General features: G+C 44.8%; 1 protein-coding gene across 1 annotated transcript in view; it reads right to left on the bottom strand.

Annotated features, from left to right (window-relative positions):
- LOC122394555 (transient receptor potential cation channel trpm-like) overlaps positions 1-20,202 on the bottom strand; it is a 291,178-nt gene that overhangs the window by 156,784 nt on the left and 114,192 nt on the right. The window contains exons 3-4 of the mRNA XM_043391514.1: positions 12,928-13,072; positions 2,587-2,827 (exon numbers count right to left, since the gene is read on the bottom strand). Coding sequence (XP_043247449.1) covers positions 2,587-2,827; positions 12,928-13,072 — 386 coding nt within the window. The remainder of the gene's footprint in view (positions 1-2,586; positions 2,828-12,927; positions 13,073-20,202) is intronic.

Genomic DNA, 20,202 nt, shown 5'->3' with positions numbered 1-20,202 from the left:
AGTGTCCAGCAAGAGAGGCAGTAGGATAAACAGTCTCGCTTCCATGTCTGTAAGCACACAAACGAAAGTCACTGACGGATAACGACATAATTAATACACAAGCACATTGGTAACAAAATGACGCACGGGTCAAATATAACATAAACTAAATGGTCCTCTGTCCATTAAAAGCATGACACAATATGTCTTTCCAAACACATAAACACTTCTCAGTTCCTTGTCCTATCCATGAGGCGCTCCCGCCATAACACAATGCATAGGCTCACTATGCCATCGTTCATAACACATGATCCACATCACAATGGCACGCTGGCCGAATCCAAAGTTTGAGGCGCACTAGCCTGATCCACAGCAATTCATAATACAATGGCACTACGGTCAGATGCCAAACTTAGGCGCACTAGCCTGATCCACAACAATTCATAATCCAATGGCACTACGGCAAGATTCCAAAACTTAGGCGCACTAGCCTGTAAACTACAAATATAATCTATAACATATCCTATGACTTTAACAGTTGAGCCAGCATTCTCTCCATTGTGGCTCCATAATTCTCAATCACCTGCATTGCAACGGCTTTTGTACTGGACTCATTCACACCGGGGTTAGTTGCATTCACACTCACACAACATTCACCAGCGTCAGATCCTTCCAGGTCCGAGGTTTCAGATTCCGAGCTGCTTACATCATATTTGCCAGATTTTTCGGGCGGTGACCGAGTTTCATCCTCTGAATTTTGGGTGTCAGACAGAATACGTGGTCTTTTAACCGATTCCCTCGGAGTCGCAGTAGGTGTTTCCGTGGCACCTTCGGATAATTGTTTCGCTAATTTTGCCAAAGGTATATTGTCCTCAGGGTCCAAATCAGAGTATTGACGTTTCCAGCGTCTTTGAAGTTCAGCAAGAGGTACGTTGTCCGAAGAATCCTCCGAATTATTGTCAGAAATGTCAGGGGGTTCCGAAAGAATTTGCGGCGCCATAGAGTCATTTGAACTGTCACCTACATCAGCAGTCGCCTGGTCCTGTGGGTCACGTCGGTCCAAAGTGTGCGGCGTACGTACTGGTGCGTCGTAAAAGTCCGACAGCTCATGATCCTCATATCCTTAACTACACTGTTAAGCGCTGCTGTGACAATCGACGCCTCGGTCATTTTTCAATAAGACAATGAAACAAAGAAACAAACAAGCAGACACAACACATCAAAAATAACAAATACTACGTTATGAAAGCGAGAGTGTTTTGAAAGAAAGAAAAGGATTGATTGGCTCACTGTTCGCCGTCTTGTAGTCCGTAGAGATGTCTAGATGAGATGGCCAGAAGTCTGCCAGAGATGAAAAGTCGATGACGCACGAAACTTTTAAAAGTCTTTTCCCGACGTTATCCGGGTCACGGCACCAAATATCTTGTAATAAAGTTCGTGATAATTAACATACAGCGTTTCACTTTTCACGTTATATTTGAATGTCCGAGATAATGAGTTCGATCGAGATGACGAGCCGAAAAGAACAAGTGAAGATAAGCGACCGGCGAGGGAGCAGCCCTCACACGGTCCGAGTCCGTTGCTGTCCTAGAATTCTCTCCACGCGACTGCCGGGCTCCGGCCCGCTCCGGCGCGACATATACCACGCGTCATATATACGTCACACATGTACGTCATATCATAACACCAATCAGAAGCGGGTCAGGACAGGCGTCACAGGTAAGGAACGAGGACCATAAAAGGACATTGTTAGTAAGGCAGGGGGCTGGGGATGAGCCTTGTTACATCTCCCAACAAAACCACTATTCATTAAAGGTCCTTTTTCCCTGTTAGGTACTACCAGAGACTGGAACAAACTTCCCGAATCCCTGTGTACGATCACATCGCCTGTATCTTTCAAGCGTGAAGTGCTCCGGTGGCTCGGTGCTCCGACTCCACCGGTGTATTATTCGCTGGGCACTAAGACAGGAAACATTATGCACACGAAACTCAGGGTTGGTATGTCAGAGCTTAACGCCCACCTATTCTCTATTCAGAAATCTACGACACCTTTCTGCAGCTGCGGTGATGTTCCAGAAACAACGATCATTTTATTCTACACTGTAGTCTATATCAACTCTACAGAGCCAATTTATTTGAATCGATATCCACTATGCTCCACTATGATTTCTCTCAAATACCACAACACATGCAAACACGCATTCTTCTACACGGCACAAACCTTAGCACCGGCGAGAGGAGTGGGGTCACTCGCTTGTTCCAACGATTCCTGTTCGAATCGAAACGTTTCAACGTGCGTTAACTGTCTGACTGTGGCGCGGCGGGCGTGGTCGGCGCGGCCAGGCTGTGCGTTTCAATCGGCTCGTTGGGGAGGTGAGACTGGACCTGTGTCGGCGGTTGGAGACATGGATGTGTCTTTTTATATTATTTTGCGGGAGGTGCTTTGATTTTTGCGTTAGCATTTGCACCAATCGCTCATAAATATTGTTTATTTTGAATTGTATTGGTTTTCAATATATTTTTGATTGATTGATTGATTGATTGAGAGAGAGAGAGAGAGAGGGGGGGGGGAGTCAGCACAGGACAAGTGGTGCCGTGTCGACTGACCTGTGTTGGTGCCGCCAGTGAAGACCCACGCGCCGGTAGTACGCGCCGCCTTCAACAGACCCCTTCGCAGCGCCTTCTTCAGCTTGGGCTGCAGTTCAAAGTTGGCCTTTCCGCCGTGAACGGTGATGAGCAGCTTGGGCAGCTCTAGTCGCCAGGCGGAGACGAGCAGCTGCAGCAGCTGTTCGGGCCGCGTGTCGTACGCCACGCGCGCGTACTGCGCCTTGCTGGGGTGAGCTCCGTCCTGTCGTGACGAGGCGCCAACGTCACCAACCGAGCCAGCCTACCGCCCAATTCAACGGCGCCAACATCACCAACCGAGCCAGCCCACCGCCCAATTCAACGGCGCCAACATCACCAACCGAGCCAGCCCACCGCCCAATGCTGGGGGAGGGGGGCGTTTTCACGCCCCCTTCTAACTCTGTTCCTGGGTCACTTGGCGACACGCGGTAGGCCGCCATCGAAAGAGCGCCATAAATAATAACGGAAACACTTCGGTCATTTTTTAGATCAGAGGCCAGTTTTACCAACAGAAAAATAGCCGCCCGGCGCAATTTTTCCATCTAAAAACCGCCGACGAGTTTCACCAACCAGGCGAAAAAATATCCGCCAGCGTGAAAAAATATCAGCCAGAAAAATAGCCAACGAGTTTCACCAACGGCAAATGCAGTATTAATTGAGTGTTTATCTGCGCCATTATATATATCTTATCTGCGCCATCACAGGTCATAGGTCACTTGGGTCAGGGTCATGAAATTTTCAGGGTAGGTGTAAAATTGATCAACTCGAGGGTTCTGAAAGTTTCGTCGCGATCGGCCGCTTTTGCGCGAGTTATTCGCGAAGCCATGGGGGAGGTCCATCCGACCCCCCCCCCCCCCACACACACACACATGCGAGGGTTAACCCAGTGGAACTGCTGTGGCTGGTTGCGGCATTTGCGATAGCACCGCTCCATGTTAGATAGAAGATAGATATTACATAAAACGCTTTATCAACATCAATGATAGCTCATATTGATGCTTCCTTGTGTTATTTTGCAAGGTTAGGCTCTTTCGATCTTGCAAGACCTTTGCAGAGTCGGGAGCATGATATAAGAATTAGGGAGAGACAGACCTGGGGACACCAGGCAGTGGGCGGCCAACCTGCATGCAGGTTCCTGCATGGGGCTGCTGCATAGGGCTGCTGGGCGGCTGAGCCCGCCACGATAAACAGATCACCTGAGTCACCCAGACCCACTGATGCTTTCTCACCGCACCTGAGCATGCTTCTGGGGAGCTACACGCTTCGGATAGAGGTGACTGTCCAGGGGACTAGCCCGGATCAGGTTTTTAGAGTCGTTGAAGAATGAGGTGAAGGATTTGACTGCCCTGGAGATGAAAAAAAAGAGGGACATGTAATAGTTATTTTCGACGCTCATTGGCTCATTGGTCAGTGACTTTTTTTGGGGAAGGGGCAAGTGGCCTAGCCAAGGGTGGCACAGGGAGCACCTGCCCCCTACCATACTCACTGGGCTTAGGAGCCCCTGACGGGCCCTTTGGCCCGTCGAAGTTTTAAGTGCCGAGTCTTCTCCCGGGGCCGGGGTCTCCAATTACCCACTCCGGGTCCTGAGAGATCCGTCAGGCTCTTGAAGCCGCACACAGGCACCCAACTCCTGAGGACACCGGATGCGCCCCAAGGGCCCCGCACAGGCTTTTTTGAGGCTCAAAAGCGGTCCCCGAGAGCCCTAACTGGTGTATGAGAAATAGCTCCCCGATATCATTCAGAACCATTCAGAACCCAAGTCAATCATCAGACGCATGTATCTAAAGACCCACATATCTTTAAGGGTCTCTTCAGCCGTCTTTAAGCGCCACACCCATGTCAAGGGGCCCTACGTCGGGCTATACGGGCCCCACGTGAACCTTTGAGGGCAAATATTGCGCAGGTCTCCGAAGGTCCGCGCAGATCTTTTAGGGCCCGCGCAAATCTCTGAGCGGTTTTGCTGGCCTCTGACAGAAAAGACGAGTTTTTGAGGCCCTAAACGATCTCCTGCGGAGTGTCGGCAGTCGGCACCGTGTGGTACCACGTGCACCTCTGTGGGTCACCCCTTAACCTGACTTCCAATGGCCCCTCATAGGCCCAGAGACGCTTAGGGCCCAGAGAGGCTTCAGGTGCCGAAAGAAAAAGTCCCTGTTAGGTGGCCTACATTTTTTTAAGTTTTCAAAAAAAAATCATCGTGCCAGGACTGTGACGAAAAATAAATGGCCTAAGTCCGATGAGAATTTCAGATTTTCAGATTTCAGATGTATATTTTCGAATCATCCCACAAACGTGGCTTCATGTTTGATTCTTGTCAATGACAAAGTACACAGATGAGGTTACGTCGGTGAGATAATAAAAATACAAATTGGCATGACAGCTAAAATATAGACATTAAAATATGCGAAAGCATGTGACGCTGATAAAATACGCTATATGAATATGTCCCTAAAAACAAAATGCGGGGAAGACGCCCTAAGGTGCATGCTTGTTCAGCGCAGAGATAAAAGCGGTTCTGCGGCTGCAGCCGGAGATGGATGACGGCAGGCTATTCCAAGCGGAGGCGGCCCTGTACGCTACTGCGTGCCACGAACAGAGACCGGATCGCCACCGGAGCGCGGGGGTCGTGCAGGGCTCTAAAAACGCCCATACGATCGCGACGGGTAATCAGGCTTGACACGCTGCGCCAACCAAGTGCCTCGAGAATCGGCGATGCACTATCACTGCGGCGCGCGCCTCTCACGATCCTGGCGGCGAAATTGAGCACCCTCTGGACTCGGGTCAGGCGGCACGCAGCGGCCCCTCCCCAGACGGACAGACAGTAAAGTATGTGGGGGAATACGTGGGCCTGGATAAGGAGTTTGCGGGTATCGGGAGTCAGATGATGCCTAATTTTGTAAATGCAAAAAAGGATGGAATTGCACTTTTTGACAACGTGGGATACGTGCTCTTCCCAGGATAGGGTATTGTCGATGGTAACTCCAAGCATTTTAACAAAGGGGGATGGTTTAAGGACGAAATCATTGATGTTTAATTGAAAGGATGCTGCTTTCTTAATGGATTGTGAGGTGCCTACGAGAAGGAGTGTAGTCTTAGTAGGATTCATTTTCAAGGAATTAGCTGTGAAGTAGGATTGAAGGGTAAGGATGGTTTGTTCCTGTCTGGATTTCAGAAGGGGTAAATCATCAAGGTGAGCTGAATCCAGAAGCTGGGTGTCATCAGCGTAGCACACTACATGGCCGTGTGGGATATGGGACGGAAGGTCATTTGTAAAAATGCTGAAAAGGATAGGGCCGATTAGGGATCCCTGCGGGACGCCAAAGGTTATGGGAAGAAAAAGGGAACCACCCTTTACCATCTGCTGCCGCCCGTCGAGGTAGCTCGCAAATCACGTCGGATCGACACCGTGCCACTGAAGCTTGGTCACGAGAACATCGTGATCAACAGTGTCAAAAGCCTTACTTAGGTCTATCGAGGTGACAGCGACAATATGACCAGTGTCAACACGACGGGTCATCCACTCTATAACATCAGTCACGGCGTCTTCCGTCGAATGACATGATCGGTATGCATATTGAGACGCAGAGAACAAACCATGGTGAGTAAAATAATCTGAAAGCTGTTTACAAACCACTTTTTCACATAGTTTCGAAAGTGCAAGTAAAATTGCGATGGGTCTAAAATTACATGGCGAGTCGCGCGAGCCTGACTTGAGAAAACATGATTTGGGGGTACCTTAGGTTTGGCCCCTTCCCTGGTGTGCCCCCCCGCCCGCGCTCAAGCCCTGGATTCCATATCGACCCGATCGAGCCCCAGACCCCTCAAAGGCACGTCGCGCATCCTTGATCTATGAGTTGTGCAAATTTCACCGGGCTAGGTGCAACGGTCTGGCCTGTAGGGGGCATTCCACGTCAAATCGAACAAAAATCGGCTGTTTTGCACCTTACCATCAGCGATTTCATTATAAATTCGTGAGCGAGTTCCTGTGTCGCCCCGAACATTACATTGATGTTGCATCTTTATATTTTTGAACGACCATAACTTTGGTTGTACTTGTTTGATTTGAATGAAATAAACCTTACTGTTTTGGTGATTTCTTAAGAATTTGTTTAGAATTGCACCTACCTAAATATATGACCTTGAAATTTGCTTAACTCTGTTCTTAAGCACAAAAATTGAAATAGCAAAAAACACGTCACCTTTGATTTGGCTAATTTTCATATATTTTATTGCCTACCATATTCTTAACAACCTGTGAAAAAATTAGATTGGGCCATTCATAAGTTTTGAGGAAAATGGCACATATGCAAACGTATGTTAGCACGTGCAGTGGAGGGGGAAGAGTGAATTTCGCCCCACCCCTCCTGTTTTTCGCCAATATCTGATAGTATTAATGCGAAATTAGTTATAGCTACCTGTCCAAAATTGAATTGCACATCTCATCGTGCAAGCAAGAAGAAAATCGGTTCACAACTGTTCTAGTAATAGCGGTGTAAAGTGAACAAACATCCTGTCGCCGCGGCGACTCGGCAGCCGGCGCCGACCGCTAGCCGCCGCCTGAATTGTAGACTGTGCCGGGACGGAACGGAACGGTTCCGTCTTTACATCGCGCTCCCAGAGGCGGATCCAGCTCAGAGGTTTGGGGGGGGGGGCAAACCATAACAATTTATCGATTCTTTCCATGCATCGTCCATAGGCGTAATGTTAAAATTATGCCGTTTGGGGGGGGGGGGGCAAATGCCCATTTTGCCCCCCCTGGATCCGCCACTGCGCGCTCCTTACCGCTGATTACGTTCGATTCGCGTCAAATTTTGTGAGCAGACTTAGAAATGTACAGGCAATCTTATGGTGTAAGAATTTTGAAAATCGGTTGGTAAACAATTGAAATATGAACGTGTAAACACAAAATTGGGATTGCTGCGTTTCCCGCGTCGGCCGATCCCGCCTCAGCTGGCGACATGTTACTCTTAGCAGGTCTCTAACTGCCATATTTATTATTGGATTAACTAGAAATTCCCCATACATACTCAAAAATGTATATTCTTTCGTATAGTGAAGATAAAAAGACGTGAAGATATCGTTGCGCGATAATGTTTTCGTTGAATTTTTGGCTTCATGATGCATTTCCACACGGCTCAAAATTCACCGCAAAATACCGTTTGCCTGAGACACTTTTACTATGGAACTTGAATGCTTGACTACGATGACTATGTATTTCCATTCTCGCAGAGTTTGGGATATCACTAATCAGCAATCATTCATTTCAGAAAGTGTACGCAAGCAAGCATGTCGTGACTCCTTTCAAGGTCACGCGCGGTTGCGTGATGTTGCTGCATGAAAACGGCGTTTGCCGCGAGAGTTATGAATGGCCCACTCCAATTTTTTCACAGATGGTTAGGAACATTTTGACGGACATAATATGTAAAAATTACCCGAATCGAAGGTGACGTGTTTTTTGCTATTTATTTTTTTCTGTTTTAATTCAAGGTCAAATGCATTTCAAGGTCACTTCAATTTAATTTTATAATTAAAAATCAAAGCCTTATCAATTGCCTACAAGATCCTGTTAATATCATTTTGATACCAGAAAAGGAACCAGAGTTATATACATTTAAAAAATTGATGTGTGGCATTTTTGGCTATATTCGATGACCTATATCTCAGCGATACTTTATCAAATTTCGGAAATATTATACGTAACTCAGTTTTGAACCATGCCCAGTCTGCCTACAAATTTTCAGAAAAATCGAAAGGGATGACGGATTTCGGTGTTTGATTTGACGTGGAATGCCCCCAAGGTCCTCCAAGCCGCCCGGAGCCCGCCAACACTGGCACGGTCTCCACTGCTGCGGAGCCGGCTCCCGCGGCGCCCCGTCGCCCACGCGCCGGATCCGAGCCCGCTCGGGAAGATGTGCCAGCCGTCAGCTGTCCTTTACTGGCACTCCCGCCGACCGACGAGCCAAAGCCGCCTCCCGCTTCCTCCAACCGGGGCCCACCGCCCAACGGACCAGCACCGTCATCCCTCCTGGTGCCGTCCAGCTGCCACTGCGCCACCCGCAGTCTCCTGTGGCACGAGCTCCCCATCCCGCCACGGCTTCCCGGCAGCAGTGGCATGTCGCCGCCCAGCAGCTGCCGCAGGTGATCCTCGTCTTTAACGCGAATGTTTTCGCCTACTTCCCTTTTTGCAGTAAACGCGACCTCGCCGGCTAAAAACAGACGCGATTTTAGCCCCATTCTCATTCCTGCGCGCTGCGAGAAGGGCCTGGAACATTTTCTGCATCCTCGGCACGAGCGACTCGGCTATGTAAAGTGGTGCCCTCTCTCGGAGACCAGGGGAAGCACCGCGGTCCCGCTCGGCCCGTCGCCCCAGGAAAACAGCTCGAATCGACGTCTGTTTTTCGCCACATATTATACTTTGGCCCCTAGAGGCATTCAAAAAATTTTAGGGGTAAAGGGACCCGCTTAGATTTTCAAAAAACTGGTCCATATGTACATTTTTGGACGCTGATTACAATGGTGAAGTCTGTTTTTCGCCACATATTATACTTTGACCCCTATATGCATTCAAAGTTTTTAGGGGTAGAGGGACCCCCTTAGATTTTCTTCAGAACTGGCCCATGTGTTATAGTTTTTGACGCTGATTACAATGGTGAAGTCTGTTTTTCGCCACATATTATACTTTGGCCCCTAAAGGCATTAAAAAATTGGGGTAGGGGGACCCCTTAGATTTTCATTAAAACTGGTCCATGTGTACAGTGCTTGACGCTGATTACAATGGTGAAGTCTGTTTTTCGCCACATATTACTCTTTGGCCCCTAGAGGCATTCAAAGTTTTTTTAGGGTAAGGGGGACCCCCTTAGATTTTCATAAAAACTGGTCCATGTGTACAGTTTTTGACGCTGATTCCAATGGTGAAGTCTGTTTTTCGCCACATATTATACTTCACTGTAAACCAAATTGACAAGTCTTGTGTAATATAACCAATCATCTCTTGGTAGGTTTACCAACTGATACTTTTTAAACAAGCCGTTGTCTGGTGCATTGCTTGTCAGGTGACAATTACGAGTCAATAGTTACTATGCACACCAACTTCTCAGTATCCAGACCAACTCTACATTTGTTTCAACGTTTGTTTCTTAACCAGTTTTGGAAACTTGTTGCCGCATGGTTATTTAACCGGCGCCTAACTTGTACTGGTCAGCTGGTCAGCATACACATGGTCAGCTGCGCCCATGACGTCAGACTTGGCGGACCAATCAGCGGTCGCCGCCAGCCGTTAGCGGGCCCCGGCGCGTCGGTTTCGAACCAGCAGTTGTCGCGCGGCCGTCGTGCAGCCTGGAGCAGCGACGAGGGCTGTTCCAGCATTTGTGCAGTAAAAAGTGAAATCTGTGAACTGTGGTGTTCGTGCTGTGAGTGAGGCCCCCTCTGGCCTGCGGGACGCACTAATCGTGCCTATACCCGCGGTCGAGACGCCTCCCTTCCCCTGCGCGCGCAATGTAAGTGGACCAGACCTGTGCATGCACATGTGAGCAGATGTTTTGCGGTCGGTGTTTTTATATATAAATACATTTATTTGCCTTTAATTCAACTCTTTGTATTTTTAACTTAACCCTATTCCTGGCGGGGGGGCCTCAGGAGCCCCCCCCCCCCTGAGGTTTTTTGGTTATTTCTCCCAAACGCGTTGAGCTATAGGAAGCTCAAATTTTTTGACTTTTCCTAAAAGGCTTCTACGCAACATGTCTGAAAATTTTGAGTTGATCTGACCTCAGGTCAGGTCACCAGAGGCGGTTTGGTGACCCTACCTCAGAAAAGTTTGCAATCACGCCAGAGCTAGAGTTTTTGACCGATCAATTTCTTCTCTTCAGGCTTTAGTTAGGGTACCAGTATGTGCAATTTGTATATCTCGGAATTTTTATATCGGTGACCTAAGGTCAGGTCAGTTTCGCGACCTCCCCATTATAAGTCAATGGGGGAAAAATCAACTCCCTGTTTTTACCACTAAAACGGGTCGGAATGGCCCCATATACCATACATGACTTCATATACGATCAACCTTCACTACCTTGAGGTCTGTTTTGCTGTTGGGCAGCTGTGAGGTCATGTGACGTCATCAAAGGTCACCAAAGGTTTTTTGCCAATAACTCCGTACAGGAACAAGATACAGACGCGTGGATGGTCTCATTGTGTTCAGCTCGTCAAGACGCATCGAATGATATACATGATGACCTCGAGGTCACGTGACCTGAGGTCAACCTTTGACCTTGACCTTGCGAGGTCAACATATATATCATTCGATGCGGATTGACGAGAGGATCACGATGATGCCCTTAGTTTGTTCCTATCTTGACTAATTCGAAAGTTATTCGAGAAAAACTCTCCATATCTAGCGCCGCCATTTTGACTTTTTCGACCCCTGTGACGTCATCTTTGACCTGACCTGAAAATGACCTTAGTAAAAATTGTAGATCTTGACCGTGCGTATCCGATGCCGTTTACCGTTTGTCGCTATCTTGCTTCGTTCTCGAGATCTCAGGGGGGGGGGGCCGAATCGGCCCCCCCGCCAGTTTCTTGTCCCGGCGGAGCCCGCCAGGAATAGGGTTAACTGATGGACATATATGGGCTGTAAAAGCTAATCTGGTTGGCGATCATGATTTATTCGAATTATCTGCGTGATCGTGCAACTGCCATGATTGTTATGCTTAATGTTAAGGAAATATTCGTCATACGGGTATGTTATACTTCTGGCTTGATGCGGTGCACAAAACCATGTTCTTCCACATATACGCAGCAGTTCTTGCTTCAAAGACTTATATGCTGACGGTGCACGATAGGTATATCTACTGGGTATACCTACCTCATGCATTTACCACATCCATTCGGAAATATGCACTCGGAATTGTCTCCAGTCAATAAGTATCAATTACGTGACCGTGATAAATACTAACTAATGATTACAGAAACTTCCGAATGGATGTCGTGTATGCATTCATTGATTATATAACCCATCAGTATTTCGTTTCTTGTCAGCGCAAGCCTTTGAGCATGAGCAATAACTGATGCCAGTCATGGTTTTGTGCACCACTTCCAGTCAAAAATAACCTGTCCGTATATAAAATATTTCCTGAATCAGTATCATGGCAATTGAAAACGAACGCGAATCGTAAGTTCTTAAGGTTATCAAGTATCAACGCAAACAAAGCGATTGTAAGGAAGAGCAAGTTCGAACAGAGCGTTAGTACACTTACTTGTTGACAATTTGTAAGCTAGCAATGCCCAGTCAAAGGCCAGTCTAGTTCATCAACAAACCAGGGACTGGTGAACCGACAAGGAAACGACTATACCTATCCAGAAGTTGGTAGGTCCACAAGGCCCAGACTAGTACTCAACAAGGTGACGCCTATGCGAATTGGAACCAAACTTGTAGACAAACTGTTAGTTTGTTGGCCAACAAGCCTGGGGTTGGTGAATCGACAAGGTATCGACAAGGTGACGCCTATGCGAATTGGAACCAAACTTGTAGACAAACTGTTAGTTTGGTGGCCAACAAGCCTGGGGTTGGTGAATCGACAAGGTATCGACAAGGTGACGCCTATGCGAATTGGAACCAAACTTGTAACAAGGAGCCAACTTGTAGATTTGGTTTACAGTGTTTGGCCCCTAGAGGCATTCAAAAAATTTTAGGGGTAAGGGGACCCCCTTAGATTTTCATAAAAACTGGTCCATGTGTACATTTTTGGACGCTGATTTCAATGGTGAAGTCTGTGTTTCGCCACATATTATATTTTGACCCCTAGAGGCATCCAATTTTTTTTAGAGGGGCAGGGGGACCCTCTTAGATTTTCATAAAAAAAACTGGTCCATGTGTACAGTTTTTGACGCTGATTACAATGGTGAAGTTTGTTTTTCGCCACATATTATACTTTGGCCCCTAAAGGCATTAAAAAAATGGGGTAGGGGAACCCCCCTTAGATTTTCATAAAAACATATGGACCACTTTTTATGAAAATCTAAGGGGGTCCCTTTTCCCCTAATTTTTTTTTTTTGAATGCCTCTTGGGGCCAAAGTATAATATGTGGCGAAAAACAGACTTCACCATTGTAATCAGCGTCCAAAAATGTACACATGGACCAGTTTTTATGAAAATCTAAGGAAGTCCCTTTATCCCTTTCGTGTGGAACAGTACAAAGGGACCGGACAAACTGCAGACACAGAAATGAAAAAAAAAGAGACATTCGACAGCCCGACTGGAATAAAGAACAAGGAGCGTGTCTAGATGTTTGCTGTCTTACAAACCCAGCGCCGCTGAGTAGTCGGTTCGGTACTCGCCTGGAACTCGATGGTGCCGTAGGCGTCGGTGGGGTGCAGTGTCGTGTGGCGCAGCGGGCTCCAGTGATCGTCGCCTTTGACGGTGTGCTGCAGGGTGGCCGGGCTGCCGTCGCTGTGGTACTGCCACAGGTTCCCACAGCAACACCTGCAGCCGGCAGCGGCTCGCGTCAGGCTATATCTATATATGTTACAGGTAATATGCCAAATCCGTTAGGCTGCAGCGAAACTGTTTACATTGTTAACCCGCGCCCTGCTGGGCTATTCAGCCATACGCGCCCTGGTGGGGGCGGGGGGGGGGGGCAGACTCTGCCGTCTAATTGCCCTGATTGCGGCAATTAGACGGTTTTCCCGCTATTCGCGAAAAAAACTGAGGGGGCGGATATCTGCCCCCCCGTCGGTGCGCGGGTTAATAGCGAGAAAACGGCGGCGCGCAGCACCACCAAATTTTCAGTACCTTCTCGGGCATCAATTTAACAACTTCACACAAATTTCAAGTCACAGGTCACCTTGGGTCAGGAGTTATTGAGGTCCAACTGAGGTCATGTTCGAGTAAAAATGAGCAAAAAACATGACATCTTCAAACGCTCACCAAACCTAGAGTTAATAAGCAATTTTCAAGTTCTTTATGTGGTCGTGTAGAGAAAAGATGGCGCTACAAAACTGCGATCTCGGATTTTCAAAATTTTGGAATTTTCACCCCCAAAAAATTAAAAAAATGATTTTTTAGAAAAGTTTAAAAAATTCCCAAAAAATTCGAATTTCGAAAAAAACGGAATATATGTGATAGTCCCTGCGCTCTTCGATATACATACCAAATTTAAGATCGATACCTCCTTTTTTGGCGAAGACATAGCGAAAAAAACTGTTAAAAACTGATGACGTCAATTTTTTTTTCGAACTACTCCGCCACCCATTATTAGGTGACCAGGAGTGCCCCCACCCTCAGCCCAGCGACTCACAGCACCTTACGTTAACACCCGACAAAAATAAAAAAGGATAAGTCGCGGCACTCCCAGCTAGGAAAATTGAAAAAAAAAACAAAAACAAAGTAAGCAAAAGAAGTGCGGGAACCGGTTAATAAATAAAGAGAGCCAAAGTAGTCATTGCTGAAAGCAGCGGATGACTGTTCTACTACATCTAAGAAAGAAGTCATTCATACATGCATACATAATTGGTTAGTAGAGTGCATTCAGCCTTTCACTCCTAGAAGAAAAATCAGCAAATGGCAATCCAGTGGGGAAACATTTCTGGTCAATTCGAGCGCAGGTCAACAGCCAGACTTTCTAGGGCCCACCAGCTAAGCAGGGCTTGTTGCTGATGGACCCCTTCAAGTCCGGCGTTCCATTTGAGTGGGGACGTATCTCCTGTGTTGATAATCACAAAGGTAGGTTACATTATCAACACATCATTGTCAGCCTAGCCCAATAATAAATGCACCAATATGTCCATTTATTATTGGGCCACTTGTCGAGATGCTAAGCACTTTGTATGAAAAGTACTAGGTAAGCGTGTGTATTACGCTATTTAGGTATGTATTGCTATTTATTATCATGTTCTTGTTGTTTTTCTTCTTGTAAGATTTAACATATTTTCATATTCATTTATAGGTATATTTACGAGGATACTTAGTACCCAGGATTACTTAACTAATACTTTTGCTAATACTTCACTTAAACTTTTGATAAGTACTTTTGCTTAGTACTCACTAAGTAAGATATTCTTTACATATTTTTTGAAAGTGTTTTTTGATTGAGGTACTTCTTCTAATAGAAGATCTTTAGCTATTAAGTCATTCTAGAGTTTGGGTCCGATGCAAGGAAATGAGTAGAGCCTGTAATTTTTTGTTGAAAAAACAGGTTGAAAATGATGGATATTTCTTGTTTGATGGATAGGGTCAGTTGAAAGATGAAGTAATCGTCTTACAGAGACTGGTAATTCCTGCATTATGTACTTATGCATGATAAGCATTATTTGAAGTTTGGCTACGTCTTTAATTTTAAGAATACTATATTTTTTAAATATTGGGGTAGCACTTTGTGGTGGGAAAATACCTTCAATTAGTCTCATGAACCTTTTTTGCAGAATTACCAGCCTTTGAAGGTGGTTTTCATAGTTGGAACCCCAAATGAAACAGCAGTAGTTGATATAAGGAAAAATCAAAGAATAATATAATTGAATGAGCTGCTGTTTTGGGATAAAGCGTCTAGCTCTTGCAATCATTCCAATGTTTCTGCTGATAATTTTACATATGCTACTGATATGAGATGTGAATTTGAGGTCAGAGTCAATAAGGATTCCTAAGTATTTCACTGTTTTCATTTCAACTACTGCTGTGTTTCTAATGTAAATGTTTAACTTTTCAGCAGTTCTCCGTTTTGAATATACTTGGAGAAATGTTTTTGATGGGTTCACTGTGAGGTAATTTGCTTCTAGCCATTCAGATATTTTTGACAGGGCTGCATTTGTTATTTCTTGAAGTGTTTCTCTGTTTTTATGTTTGAAAAATATTGCAGTATCATCTGCATACAACATAATTTGCCCTTCAATTGGAAGATTTGCAATGTCATTTAAGTATAGAATGAAGAGGAGTGGTCCAAGAATTGACCCCTGCGGCACTCCTATTTTTATTTCTCGTTCAGTTGACTTGACCCCTTCTATCTGTACCACTTGAAATCTGTTTGTTAAGTATGATTTGATTGTTTTTAGAATATTTCCTCGAAAACCCATTTTGTTTAACTTTTCTAGTAGTATTTGGTGTTCTACAGTGTCAAATGCTTTTGAAAGGTCAAGAAAGACACCTGCTATAATGTCATTAGTTTCCAGTGCTTCAGTTATGTAGTCTTGAATAAGCATGACTGGCATGTAGGTAGAGTTATTTTTCCTGAATCCAAATTGATTGTCTGAGAGAATGTGTCTGCTTGTTGCAAAGTCTGTCAGTTGGTAGTGGATAACCTTCTCTAATATTTTTGAAATTATTGGCAAAATGCTTATTGGTCTGTAGTTAGATAAGCTATTATGATCTCCACTTTTGAATATTGGCTTCACAGATGCTATTTTTAAGGGATCTGGGAAGGTTCCTGTTGAGAGGCATAGGTTGAAGAAATAAGTAAGCTTTGAAAGGATAGGTTTGTAAGAATGTTTCAATATTTTTGAATTGATTCCATCAATTCCAGCACCAACATCTTTAAGCTGATTTATTATTTGTTCCACTTTATCATCAGTGACACTAGAAAAGTTAGTCATTTCTCCTTCTGTCTCTCGAACATTTTCTAAGGGATTTGTGTTGTTACAAGGAATATTTTGTTTCAACTTTTCCCCTATTTCTGTGAAAAATTTGTTGAAACTTTCAGCCATTGACATCATTTCTTGACCGCTATTCTCAGTGTTGTTTAGTGTTTCACCTGGCAAAATATCACATTTACTTTTTTGTTTTAGAAGTTCATTTAATGTTTCCCATGTCTTTTTGGGATTCCTGTTGTTTTTTTTTTTGAAATTCTGCTTCATAGTAGGCCTTCTTTGAGTTTGTAATTGCCCTATTTAGACAGTTTCGATATTTGTTGTATTGTGCTATATTGTATGAATTAGGATTTTTAAGTTTGTTCACAAACATTTTGTTTTGTGATTGATGGAACAGAGTATAGCTGGGGTCATCCATGGTTTTATGAAGTTATTTTTTCTTGAGCATGTTATGGTTTTTGAACACATAGCAATGCCGTCCTTGTATGCTTGTATAATCTGTATGCAGGCCAGTTCAGGATCTGTTTGAGTGGTGAGATCATCAAGACTCTCTATTAGGTGGCCCTTCAGGTGTTCAATTTTATTGTAATCAAATACTGTTCTTTCCTTATCCTTCTTTTCTAATATTTTATTTTCAACATTTGCAGTTGTAAAGATTACAAGGTGGTCTGAAAGGTCTGTTACAATTACCCCTGGTACTACTATTTTAGACAAGTCATTTGTGAAGATATTATCAATAAGAGTACTTGAGGTTGGGGTAATTTTTGAACTCAAGTTTTAGCCATTCTAGACCACGTAGCGCAAAGCAAAGACCAGTGACCACCATTGCACTCCCCGTGACGAGCTGCATCGAATCGATACCCATTTTATGCAAAAATATCAACTTTGAAATTTGACCCAATTTGATCTGACCTTGACCTGACCTTGACCTGACCTTCACCAACACATATGTAATCTCAACTGACCCCAAGGGCTGCCTGACCCACATCATCGCATTTGGCATATAAAAGGGACCATGAAACATGCATCACATGATATTTTTATATTGTGACCCTCAGTGACCTGACCTCTGTGACCTGACCTGGTATCAGTGACCTCAAATAGCAAAATATGTGTTTGATGAACATTTCCGCATCGATGATTTTCTCATGGATAAAACAGAATACATTTCCAAAGCAGAAGACATCATTCAGAACTATGAAATCACAACGAAAAATCCCACGATAAAACTGGAAGAAGAAACCAAAACTCTCATGAAAAAAACCTCTCAAAGACAAGATACCGGATGACTACCTGCGAAAAATTCTACCACAGCACTCCAGGACCGCCGAGTTTTATGGCCTACCTAAGACGCACAAAGCCTCATAAATTTTACGACGAATTTCGCTCAAATTTTCAGGGAACACGTTAACTTGATTTATGATAAGGTTCTGAAAGCTTGACGTTGCTGGCGTAACGCGTTTAGAAGTTATTGGCGAAAAACGGGAGAGGGCAGATTCTACCCCCCCCCCCCAGCGGGGCGCGGGTTAAAGGGACCCTCCCACCTTCAAAAAAGTTAATGAATTGGCATGAAAGTGATGTCCCTTGGTTCAGAAACAGCGAAAACGAATATCTACCAAATTTCACCGAAAAATATTCACTGGTTTTCAAGATATTAGGCTTTTACTTTTGTTTACTTTTTGGGATCTCCCCTGTTACTAGCGACTTTATTTGGAAGCAATAATTTGGCAGCCTTAAAGTGCGGCAGACGTTGCGCGCAAAGCAGCGTATACCACCACGTGTTAACGATGGTTTTAGTCTAAGATTTAAAAATCGTTAGATCTCCGCTGACGTCACAAATTCTAAGGGGGCATTCCAATGCATTAGCCCCTTAGAATCCGAAAACTGCAAGTTTGAAATTCCATATCTTCGAATTAAAGCATTTTTCGATGTCGTGAGTGCCCAAACCGGTATTTGCAGGTCATGGCCACCAATTTGGCTATCTCAACTCAAAACTAATGTTAAGGTCGGAGTGTCCCTTTAATGATGCGAAATAGACGATCCAGTATCAATAACTGAACTCTCATTCCAATGTTCGGTCATATTTAAAGAATGGGTATCATAGCCCAAAAGCATTAAAACTTGAAAAAGGGAACAGAGGTTATCAACGGCCAATGACCTGACCTTCAGGTGACCTTGAAACCCGCCATAATGCATTGGGCCAGCATCATATCACATGGCTGAGCGCTTGAAACCACAAAAACACTGCAAACGCGCGGCTTATGCGAGCCAACATACTTGTTATCGCGATTACGGCCAAATATGGTCTATAGAATTAGGTCAAAGGTCAAAGGTTATTCAAGTCAGGATCATGCAATTTTTAGGGTAGGTGTAATGTAATATTCCTACATGCCGGGGTATGTCTTAAGCACAGCACGAGCCGGGCAGTAAAACTATGACCAAGAAACTATCGGTGTCAAAATGCCATGTTATTTGATAGGCCGGGCAGGAAACAAAAGTTTACTGCCCGAGTTTACTGCCCAGGGCAATGACCTCTAAACTATTGTTTATCGCATTAGCCCAGAGGTATAATTGACAGGGAATGTATAATTGACATCATTATTGCATGATATTTGCCGCGTAAATTTAGAAAACTAATATTTTTTGGTAAATATCTGCTCTGCTTATCAAGGGTTTTGAAATATTTTGTAATGGTTACAAAGCCGAAATTATGGTAAGATATGCACCTATTAATCGAAATCCGTTATCGCTTGTTGTCTTATCTTCGTTTGATATGTCCACTGATGCCTTGGGCCTGAGTTAATGCGTTTTTATTTGGCAGTTGTAGTCCTTTCCTCGAAACAAACATGTTAAACATGGAAAATATAATGTATTTAACGAACGTTTAGCCATAGGGCATATCAACAAAGTACGATTAAATAAATAAAGCAAAGATTCTTGCAAGAGCACTGGGAAAATTCACGTTTAATCACTAGGAATATTATACTTCTTCTTGTTCTTATGTCGTGGCAAATCATTCAAGTATTATGTTTCTTGGATATCCATTTGTTGTGCCATTCTGAGATGATATTTTCAGACGTGATTCTTTTTGAAGTAAGGTATTTTGATGCATTTTCTTCTATAAATTTCCTTTAACCCTCGCCCGTAAACGGCGATCTGCCACCTTCGCCCATGCAGGGGGGGGGGGGTTGGTGCGACCCCCCCCTTGGCGTTTGAAAACGGAGCGTCGTAGAGCTTAGCGGAAAAGACCAACGGATTGCTCTCGCCGAGATCTCGCGATTGGTGGTATATTTTTTGGTCCTAGGTCAACATTTGACCTACTTTTGACCGGTCAAAGGTCAAATTTTCGGAAATATAGACTTTTTCAAATTTTCCGCGGCGATTGCGGCAAAACGGTGGGAGATATCGACTTGAAACCTGCACTATCGTGTTCCTTGATCAATTCTCTATCGTTTGGTATGTATTTCGTTTCCCTAGCTCTAAAAATGGCGCGTTGGGAGCGCCGGAAGTCGGCAAGGTCACAGTCGGCGGCAGAAATTCGAAAAATCAAAATTTAAATTTTTGAAATCTGATTGTATTTTTGGATTTGGGATGTCCATTTGCTCCCTATAGAAGCTAATATTGCTGCATATTCCCATTGAGGTGACAAGAATTAGCAAAATAGTGGTTCGGGCGCTTTTCAAAAATAGTACCGGACGCTGTTCCTCTTGTGACGTCATAGCTCCGTGACCTGACCTGACCCGGTCAAGTTTCTTATACCATATGATAGCCAATACTTGCCCCAACATGCATGGGAAGTTTCATCACGATCCATCAACCGATGTCCGTACCACCGGCAGGAAACCTCGGGCGTTGGCACTCAGTTTGTGAAAATCCGGCCGGAGGCTGTTCCCTTTGTGACGTCATAACTCCGTGACCTGACATGACCCGGTCAAATTTTTTTATCAAAAGATGCGCAACGTTTGCCCCATAAGGTACCCAAAATTTGGCGGCGGCAGCGCCGCCGCCGTTTTTGCACTATTTCCGAAAAACCTCAGG

The sequence above is a fragment of the Amphibalanus amphitrite genome, unplaced genomic scaffold (genome assembly GCF_019059575.1).
Source record: "Amphibalanus amphitrite isolate SeventyFive unplaced genomic scaffold, NRLGWU_Aamphi_draft 000598F_arrow, whole genome shotgun sequence".
In the NCBI taxonomy this organism is placed as follows: Eukaryota; Metazoa; Arthropoda; class Thecostraca; order Balanomorpha; family Balanidae; genus Amphibalanus; species Amphibalanus amphitrite.
The sequence above is the reverse complement of the archived record's forward strand: the minus strand, read 5'-3'. Positions and strand labels throughout refer to the sequence as shown.